Source organism: Oncorhynchus nerka, linkage group LG9a (genome assembly GCF_034236695.1).
Source record: "Oncorhynchus nerka isolate Pitt River linkage group LG9a, Oner_Uvic_2.0, whole genome shotgun sequence".
Lineage (NCBI taxonomy): Eukaryota > Metazoa > Chordata > Actinopteri > Salmoniformes > Salmonidae > Oncorhynchus > Oncorhynchus nerka.
Window position 1 is genome coordinate 16510438 of NC_088404.1, and position 10475 is coordinate 16520912.

General features: G+C 41.8%; 1 protein-coding gene across 1 annotated transcript in view; it reads left to right on the forward strand.

The window, feature by feature from the left end:
• tmtc3 (transmembrane O-mannosyltransferase targeting cadherins 3) overlaps positions 1-5968 on the forward strand; it is a 135779-nt gene extending 129811 nt beyond the window's left edge. The window contains exon 14 of the mRNA XM_029667427.2: positions 1532-5968. Coding sequence (XP_029523287.1) covers positions 1532-2397 — 866 coding nt within the window. The 3' untranslated portion in view covers positions 2398-5968. The remainder of the gene's footprint in view (positions 1-1531) is intronic.
• The last annotated feature ends 4507 nt before the right edge of the window (positions 5969-10475 follow it).

The following is a 10475-nucleotide window of genomic DNA, read 5'->3' on the forward strand; positions in this document are numbered from 1 at the left end:
TTTCTCAAATTTTAGAGAGCAATGGAGATTCGATATAGGCCGATAGTTTTTTATATTTTCAGGTAGGCTTGATTACCAACAACGAAGAGACAGTCTTCAGGGAGGAGGTGAGGGCCCTCGGAGTGTGGTGTCAGGAAAGTAACCTCACACTCAACGTCAACAAAACAAAGGAGATGATTGTGGACTTCAGGAAACAGCAGAGGGAGCACCCCCCTATCCACATCGACGGCACAGTAGTGGAGAAGGTGGGAAGTTGTTAGTTCCTCGGCGTACACATCACGGACAAACTGAAATGGTCCACCCACACAGACAAAGTGGTGAAGAAGGCACGCAACAGCGCCTCGTCAACCTCTGGAGGCTGAAGAAATTTGGCTTGTCACCAAAAACACTCACAAACGTTTACAGATGCTCAATCGAGAGCATCCTGTCAGGCTGTTTCACCGCCTGGTACGACAACTGCTCCGCCCACAACCATAAGGCTCTCCAGAGGGTAGTGAGGTCTGCACAACGCATCACCGGGGACAAACTACCTGCACTCCAGGACACCTACACCACCCGATGTCACAGGAAGGCCAAAAAGATCATCAAGGACAACCACCCGAGCCACTGCCTGTTCACCCCACTATCATCCAGAAGGCGCGGCCAGTACAGGTGCATCAAAGCTGAGACCGAGAGACTGAAAAACAGCTTTTTTCTCAAGGCCATCGGACTGTTAGACAGCCATCATTGAGTGACTGCTGCCAACATACTAACTCAAATCTCTAGCCACTTAATAGTTAAAAATTGGATGTAATAAATGTATCACTAGTCACTTTAAACAATGCCACTGTATATAATGTTTACATACCCTACATTACTCATCTCATATGTAAATACTGTATACCATCTACTCCATCTTGCCTATGCCGTTCGGCCGTCGCTCATCCATATATTCTTATTCATTCCTTTACACTTGTGTGTATATAAGGTAGCTGTTGTGAAATTGTTAGATTACTTGTTAGATATTACTGCATGGTTGGAACTAGAAGCACAAGTGTTTTGCTACATTCGCATTAACATCTGCTAACCATGTGTATGTGACCAATAAAATTTGATTTGATTTGAATAATTATTTTGATAAAGGAAAAGTAACTTTTCTTACAAAATAGAGGCATACGACGACAAAACAAAGGTTTTACAGTGTGGAAATGATAAAGAATGCGTGAAGGAAATGCAGAAATAGATAACCAAAAATATGTTTCTGCATTTAAAGTTTGATAAAACAGTATAAAACAATCAGAAGAGCAAAACCCCATTAAAACCACTTACAATGTATTTGTTCCCACCCTAAGGGTCATGCACTACTTATGAAGCATATTTAGAACTTTTATTATTCAAATACATAAAATATTGATGTGCTGAATGAGTGTGTCCCTCCTTTAACTACTAACCATTGGAATGCCTTTAACAAATCACACCTACCTCCAGCTACATAAACAGTTATTGTTGTTAAATAAACAAATACCCTAACTTGTGTGTGTGCGCTCTACAGGTGAGCCCAGGTTCCGTCCGGAGGCCAATCGTCGTTTCCTGACCTACGTCCAGGAGGAGCCAGATGACGCCAACGGCTACTTCAACCTGGGCATGCTGGCCATGGACGCCAACGAGAACACTGCGGCCGAGCGCTGGATGAGGGAGGCCATCCGTCTACAGACAGGCTTCCGTAGCGCCCTCTTCAATCTGGCCCTGCTCTACTCGCAGTCCCGACGGGAGCTGGATGCCCTGCCTGTATTAGATGAGCTGCTACGCCACCATCCAGAGCATGTTAAAGGTTTGATTCTCAAGGGGGATATACTGATGAACCACAAGAAGGACACCCAGGGGGCCAAGGTCTGCTTCCAGAGAATCCTCAGTATGGACCCCACCAACGTGCAGGGGAAACACAACCTATGTGTGGTCTACTTTGAGGAGCGAGACCTGCCGAGAGCGGAGCGGTGCCTGGAGGAAACGCTGGCCCTGGCACCCCATGAGGAGTATGTGCGTCGCCACCTGGGCATCGTGCGCGGTAAGATGGCCGCCATGTCCGTGGCAGGGCAGCCGCTGAGCCCAGCGTCAGCAGAGGGCGCAGCTACGCCATCCATGAAGGAGGAAAAGAAGGGGGGAGGAGGAAAGGAAGAGGAGGAAGGGAGGGGAGCCACTGGCAGTGCTGGGGCCGGGAGTAAGAAGAATGTACGGAAATCCTTCTCGGCAGAAAGCCTCAGTGGCAACAGCCAGTCAGAGCTTCTTGACGACGGCCAGGCTGATAAGCAGCAGCGGACTAAGAGCAAATCCACAAAAGAGATTAAAGACATAGAAAAGAAACGGGCGGCTGCCTTGAAGAGACTGGAGGAGATTGAGCGCATATTAAGCGGTGATTAACCTTGTTATTTACCGCAGTGCAGGACTACTTTTTGGTAGAGCTAGTTACAGCTCCTGAATCACAGATGTGATGCGTCCCAAATGGCACCCTATTCCCTATATCAGCAGGCAAGGCCTCTTGCACCACTTTTGCCCAGGGCCCATAGGGTAGTAGCCCATAGTAGTGCACTATATAATAATTAGGGTGGCATTTCGGACACAGCCATAAAGATGTTTTGGTTTTCATAAACAAATGCCCTAATTTCATCATGCATGCTTTAACTCCTTTGATTGTTCGTTTGTTTTCTTTATCATGTTTACAGGCTGCCCTACCTGCTGCGTTCCCTTACAGGTTGCCCTACCTGCTGTGTCCCTTTTATTTTAACACCATTGCAAAAATCCAGAAGGGATTTTTTTTTTGCACAGCACAAGAAAAGCACAGTTTTTTTAAAATCTTCACTACAGGTGCAAAACCCTATGTGTTGGTTTTTTCTGAATGGCATTTTATCGTATGCTAATTATTTATGCTTGTTTGATTTGCTACGTTTACTAGCCTACTTGTTGATCACTGGATTTTATTAGATTTTTGTGTAACTCACTCACTTTTTTTTTTTAAAGAATGATTGCATCACAAACAATTAAAGGAAATGACATAAAGGAAATTACATACAGAACACCTCATGGCCCACTACAGGCAGGCAGGATCTCTGTATGTTGTATGCATCTCCAAATAACCCATTACTACAGCTGCTGCACCTGCATATTATACTACATTACACTCCACGGTGCAGACAGACCGCCTCCTCTGACATCTTCCATTTACTATTTTCCCTTATTGATCTCACCCTGTGCTTCCTGATTTCCATGCCGTCAGTGTTGCTCTGCTCATAGCACAGCCCTTATCTTACAGTGATGCCATTCGGAGCTGTTGTCTCATATTCAACCCCCACACACACACCTACCCACACACACCAACCGACCCGCTACAAGACAGGTGTATGGTTTCCTGTTTGTTGCCTCAGAGCATATTAGTCTTCACGTATCATACTGTATATCTTATTTCAGTAATAAAATCATTATTTGTGTGAGGATTGACATATGCTCCCCCCTCCTCAACCCTCTCTCCCCTCCTCCACCCTCTTCACCTCTTTCCTCACCCCTCCCATGTTCTTCCTCAAGCTGTGTGCCATGTGTTGTTTCTCATTTACACCAGAAGATTCCTCTCTCAATGAGAGATGATTTCACAGCACACTTCTTGTACTGAACTAAGCCCATTTTTTCAAAAGCATTTTAAGGCTAAGTTCCTTAGAACAAGAGTAAAAGAAAGAGGATTCTATCTCCCTCTGTAGCTCACATCATTGACCTTTTTCTCTCTCTCGCGCACACTTTCGCCCTCTTTCTCGCTTTCTCTCTCTCCATCTCATGAACATCAAGTCTAACACATATAGTGAATGTAATAAATATCACTAGATTTTCCCACACTCGTCTTGCTCTTGCGCTCATCTGCAACCATCTGAATAATGTTTTTTCAACATTGGATTGCGCTACCGTTTGATGCTATCTTGATTTTCTTTGGCTGTCATTCTCTTGGACACGAAGATTGTCGTTGAGTTGGAACTACCTGGAATGTCATGAGGAAACAAAAAGCGATTATTCCAGCCTATTGTTGTTTAGCTTTTATCACCTTATATAACCCCTCAGTGTACTGTGATGTTTTGTATCCTGGTGATTAGTTACATACAGATTCTGTCATGTGCAGTGTCAATCTGTTCCTTTCTCTTCACACTAACTAAATGGTGACTGTGTGTCCATCTGTTCATCAACCATTTCTGTCCGTAACCATTACTCAAATGGAAAATGTGGTAACAACATAAATGAGAAACATTGTCAGTGTAATATGATGGTTGGCCTGGGGCCTACGCCACAGGTATGACCCCTTAACTCTAAAAGCATTTTCAACATGATAATTCATTACTTATCATTGAGCTCCTAAAAAAACAACGTATTGTGCTAGTTAGTGTGTGTACAGATGCATGTACATTTTTTACATGCACTGTAAGCTCTAAGTACTGTCGTTGTTTGCCACTTGAAATATATGGTACGTTTAGCATAGCTATCTTTTATCATGCAATACAAGTGCTCTGAAAGTGTTACAATTGTAATCAATCAAGAGTGTTGAAAACATACCTTTAAAGAACTGTCTCGCCTGTAATGATATCAGTTGTACAGAGCACATTAGTCAATCAGCCACTAAGATAGCCAACTAACATTTCAAATATTTTTAATCACCATATTTATCACTTTGGTCCTACATATGTTCACCTGTAATTTAATTGATACATTAATCATTTTTCATTGAACTACATTCTTTTGTATGGTAACCAAAAACACTTACATTTTGAAAGCTATATCCCTTTTTGTAATAGCAGCCCAGATGTTGTGTTGACTCCTGGGTGGGTGATGGTAGTGGAGGGTTCAGGGTTGTGTTGACTCCTGGGTGGGTGATGGTAGTGGAGGGTTCAGGGTTGTGTTGACTCCTGGGTGGGTGATGGTAGTGGAGGGTTCAGGGTTGTGTTGACTCCTGGGTGGGTGATGGTAGTGGAGGGTTCAGGGTTGTGTTGACTCCTGGGTGGGTGATGGTAGTGGAGGGTTCAGGGTTGTGTTGACTCCTGGGTGGGTGATGGTAGTGGAGGGTTCAGGGTTGTGTTGACTCCTGGGTGGGTGATGGTAGTGGAGGGTTCAGGGTTGTGTTGACTCCTGGGTGGGTGATGGTAGTGGAGGGTTCAGGGTTGTGTTGACTCCTGGGTGGGTGATGGTAGTGGAGGGTTCAGGGTTGTGTTGACTCCTGGGTGGGTGATGGTAGTGGAGGGTTCAGGGTTGTGGTTTTCATAATAAAGGCTGTTTACTTTACGACTGCATCTCACCTCTACATGTGTAATTTTTTGGTAACAGCTTGTCTCCCTAGGCAGACCAGTTGCCTTCCACATTAAGAATGTTCCGGCATACCTAGGTCTGGGGTTTCTGAAACTAGCTAACAGGATGTGCTACAGATGGACTGAGGTATAAAAAAAAATGTATTGTCACATTACACCAGTGGTAGCACCAGGGAATTCTCACTGCCTAGACCTGCCTCCTCTGACAACTTGGTCATTGAGTAGGGGTGGTTGCAATCTATGATGTATTATGCATGCATGTAGTAATACATTCTTCTTGGGAGTGCTAGACATATTCCTGAGGGAGCTTCATCTCCTAGCAGGTCTCCTGGAGCCACCCATGCACTACACAGGCCTAGTCCAGAAACATCTCCTAGCAGGCCTCTCCCTGGAGCCACCCATGCACTACACAGGCCTAGTCCAGAAACATCTCCTAGCAGGCCTCTCCCTGGAGCCACCCATGCACTACACAGGCCTAGTCCAGAAACAACTCCTAGCAGGCCTCTCCCTGGAGCCACCCATGCACTACACAGGCCTAGTCCAGAAACATCTCCTAGCAGGCCTCTCCCTGGAGCCACCCATGCACTACACAGGCCTAGTCCAGAAACAACTCCTAGCAGGCCTCTCCCTGGAGCCACCCATGCACTACACAGGCCTAGTCCAGAAACAACTCCTAGCAGGCCTCTCCCTGGAGCCACCCATGCACTACACAGGCCTAGTCCAGAAACAACTCCTAGCCCTCATTTCTGGCACCGGTCCCTAGGCACTTCATGTAGTAATATGGTAGCAGCTCAACCTTGTTCTCTGATTTCAGTGCTGTTTTTATCAGTGGGAGGTAAGGTTAAATGACACAAGATCATTAGGATTAATGATTAAATTAATCAATCTTTTATTAATATTAAGGTAGGTTAGATCAAATTTGATTACATGCTCAGGCTCCAACCTGATTAGGGTGGAGGCAGTGAGGTAACACGGCACATTGCTGTACCCTCAACTCTTACTGTTTGGCTCAGTTTCAAACCCACTTCCTCTTGAGTCTAGTCCCACCTACTAAGTCGATTGGCACTCAACATGATGTATTTCTGGTATAGGAGGCGAGGGTGCAAGGTAGACCACTGCGGTGGTGGAATGACAATAAGGACGTAGGCAGACAGATATAGTGCTTTCCCATGCAACTGAAGACCTTTGCTTACAAAGTGAGAAAAAAAAAGCTTTATAATAACTTACAACCAACAGGATGACGAATCGTACATCAATCAGTGAGTAACAGCAATGTATACCCAACCACCATCCTCTCTGATTAAGATTGAGGGAGTTTTACATCCAACGTGCTATGTACCGTCCCACAGAATCTTGGGACCTGATAATGAAGGCTGATAATGTTTTGTGTGCATAATCCCATTATATGAATAGCTAATTGGATTTAGTCCTTTTCCAGTAGCTTAAAGGGGTTTCCATACTAGGGCCAAAATCACCTCATCCACTTACCACGTGCCCATGTAAACAATAAAGGCTTATAACCAGGGTAGGAACTGCTGCAACACGACCATGATGTTGAATAATGCTTTCTTCACATTATGTAATATGAATAAACAGTTGAAAACATTGTTCGGTTTGACACGTTAGAACGTTTAAATGGGAATGGAAATCTACACCGTGATCAAGAGGAATTCATCAAATCCTCACATGGGAACAGTAGTTAGTTGCATGGATCATTTTCCAACATTGCATTTCAATGGTATTAGCCTGGATATCGTGCTCTATGTCTATTTTAGCTACGTTTAAGCAGATTTTAACTGTCAGGGCCTTGATGGTTTTAAATGTCATACTTTGACCATATATCATGGAAATTCTTTCAGGTTCCACAACACAGCACCATCCTTCCAAATCAAAATCGAACCAAATCAGTTTATTGGCTGCATACACAGTTTAGCAGATAGAGGGAGCAGCGACATGCTTACGTTACTAGCTCCTAACAATGCAGTAAAACGTTAACAAACACACAAATAATATTTTTAAAATAAAGTAATAAATCTTGAAATGTCGGAACGAATCCAACTAACCCAAATAGCACTGTAACATAAATCCAAATGCAATCTATACGTATATACACCGGATGAATTCACACAAGATATACTAAGAATGATATGTACAGCAGTAGATATATTAGACTGACAGAATAATCCAGTATATCCATAAATATGTGGTGAGTATAAGCAGTGTAACTAAATTAGCTACATCCACAATACAGTATTTAAACACACAGCACAAAACCCCATGGGAAACTTGATAGAATTGCAGGAACTTCACTTCCGGACCAGAGTCCAAGGACACAAAGACATGGAATACATTTTTATTTAAAAAACATTCTAATGTCGGAACGAATCCAATTGACTCAAATAGCACTGTAACACCAATCCAATTAACCCATATAGCACTAACGCCAATCCAATTAACTCAAATAGCACTGTAACACCAATTAACTCAAATAGCACTGTAACACCAATCAAATTAACTCAAATAGCACTGTAACACCAATCCAATTAACCCATATAGCACTAACGCCAATCCAATTAACTCAAATAGCACTGTAACACCAATTAACTCAAATAGCACTGTAACACCAATCAAATTAACTCAAATAGCACTGTAACACCAATCAAATTAACTCAAATAGCACTGTAACACCAATCCAATTAACCCATATAGCACTAACGCCAATCCAATTAACTCAAATAGCACTGTAACACCAATTAACTCAAATAGCACTGTAACACCAATCAAATTAACTCAAATAGCACTGTAACACCAATCCAATTAACCCATATAGCACTGTAACACCAATCCAATTAACCCATATAGCACTGTAACACCAATCCAATTAACCCATATAGCACTGTAACACCAATCCAATTAACCCATATAGCACTGTAACACCAATCCAATGAACCCATATAGCACTGTAACACCAATCCAATTAACTCAAATAGCACTGTAACACCAATCCAATTAACCCATATAGCACTGTAACACCAATCCAATTAACCCATATAGCACTGTAACACCAATCCAATTAACTCAAATAGCACTATAACACCAATCCAATTAACTCAAATAGCACTGTAACACCAATCCAATTAACCCATATAGCCCTGTAACACCAATCCAATTAACTCAATTGGTATTACAGTGCTATTTAACTCAATTTGATTGGTGTTACAGTGCTATTTGAGTTAATTTGATTGGTGTCACAGTGCTATTTAACTCAAATAGCACTGTAACACCAATCCAATTAACCCATATAGCACTGTAACACCAATCCAATTAACCCATATAGCACTGTAACACCAATCCAATTAACTCAAATAGCACTGTAACACCAATCCAATTAACTCAAATAGCACTGTAACACCAATCTAATTAACCCATATAGCACTGTAACACCAATCCAATTAACCCATATAGCACTGTAACACCAATCCAATTAACTCAAATAGCACTAACACCAATTAACTCAAATAGCACTGTAACACCAATCCAATTAACCCACATAGAACAACTACAGTAATCAAATTAACCCATATAACACTGTAACACCAATCCAATTAACCCATATAGCACTGTAACACCAATCCAATTAACCCATATAGCACTGTAACACCAATCCAATTAACTCAAATAGCACTAACACCAATCCAATTAACCCATATAGCACTGTAACACCAATCCAATTAACCCATATAGCACTGTAACACCAATCCAATTAACTCAAATACTACTAACACCAATCCAATTAACCCATATAGCAATGTAACACCAATCCAATTAACCCATATAGCACTGTAACACCAATCCAATGAACTCAAATAGCACTGTAACACCAATCCAATTAACCAATATAGCACTGTAACACCAATCCAATTAACCCATATAGCACTGTAACACCAATCCAATTAACCCATATAGCACTGTAACACCAATCCAATTAACTCATAGCACTGTAACACCAATCCAATGAACCCATATAGCACTGTAACACCAATCCAATTAACTCAAATAGCACTGTAACACCAATCCAATTAACCCATATAGCACTGTAACACCAATCCAATTAACTCATAGCACTGTAACACCAATCCAATGAACCCATATAGCACTGTAACACCAATCCAATTAACTCAAATAGCACTGTAACACCAATCCAATTAACCCATATAGCACTGTAACACCAATCCAATTAACCCATATAGCACTGTAACACCAATCCAATTAACTCAAATAGCACTAACACCAATCCAATTAACCCATATAGCACTGTAACACCAATCCAATTAACCCATATAGCACTGTAACACCAATCCAATTAACTCAAATACTACTAACACCAATCCAATTAACCCATATAGCAATGTAACACCAATCAAATTAACCCATATAGCACTGTAACACCAATCCAATGAACTCAAATAGCACTGTAACACCAATCCAATTAACCAATATAGCACTGTAACACCAATCCAATTAACCCATATAGCACTGTAACACCAATCCAATTAACTCATAGCACTGTAACACCAATCCAATGAACCCATATAGCACTGTAACACCAATCCAATTAACTCAAATAGCACTGTAACACCAATCCAATTAACCCATATAGCACTGTAACACCAATCCAATTAACTCATAGCACTGTAACACCAATCCAATGAACCCATATAGCACTGTAACACCAATCCAATTAACTCAAATAGCACTGTAACACCAATCCAATTAACCCATATAGCACTGTAACACCAATCCAATTAACCCATATAGCACTGTAACACCAATCCAATTAACCCATATAGCACTGTAACACCAATCCAATTAACTCATAGCACTGTAACACCAATCCAATGAACCCATATAGCACTGTAACACCAATCCAATTAACTCAAATAGCACTGTAACACCAATCCAATTAACCCATATAGCACTGTAACACCAATCCAATTAACTCATAGCACTGTAACACCAATCCAATGAACCCATATAGCACTGTAACACCAATCCAATTAACTCAAATAGCACTGTAACACCAATCCAATTAACCCATATAGCACTGTAACACCAATCCAATTAACCCATATAGCACTGTAACACCAATCCAATTAACCCATATAG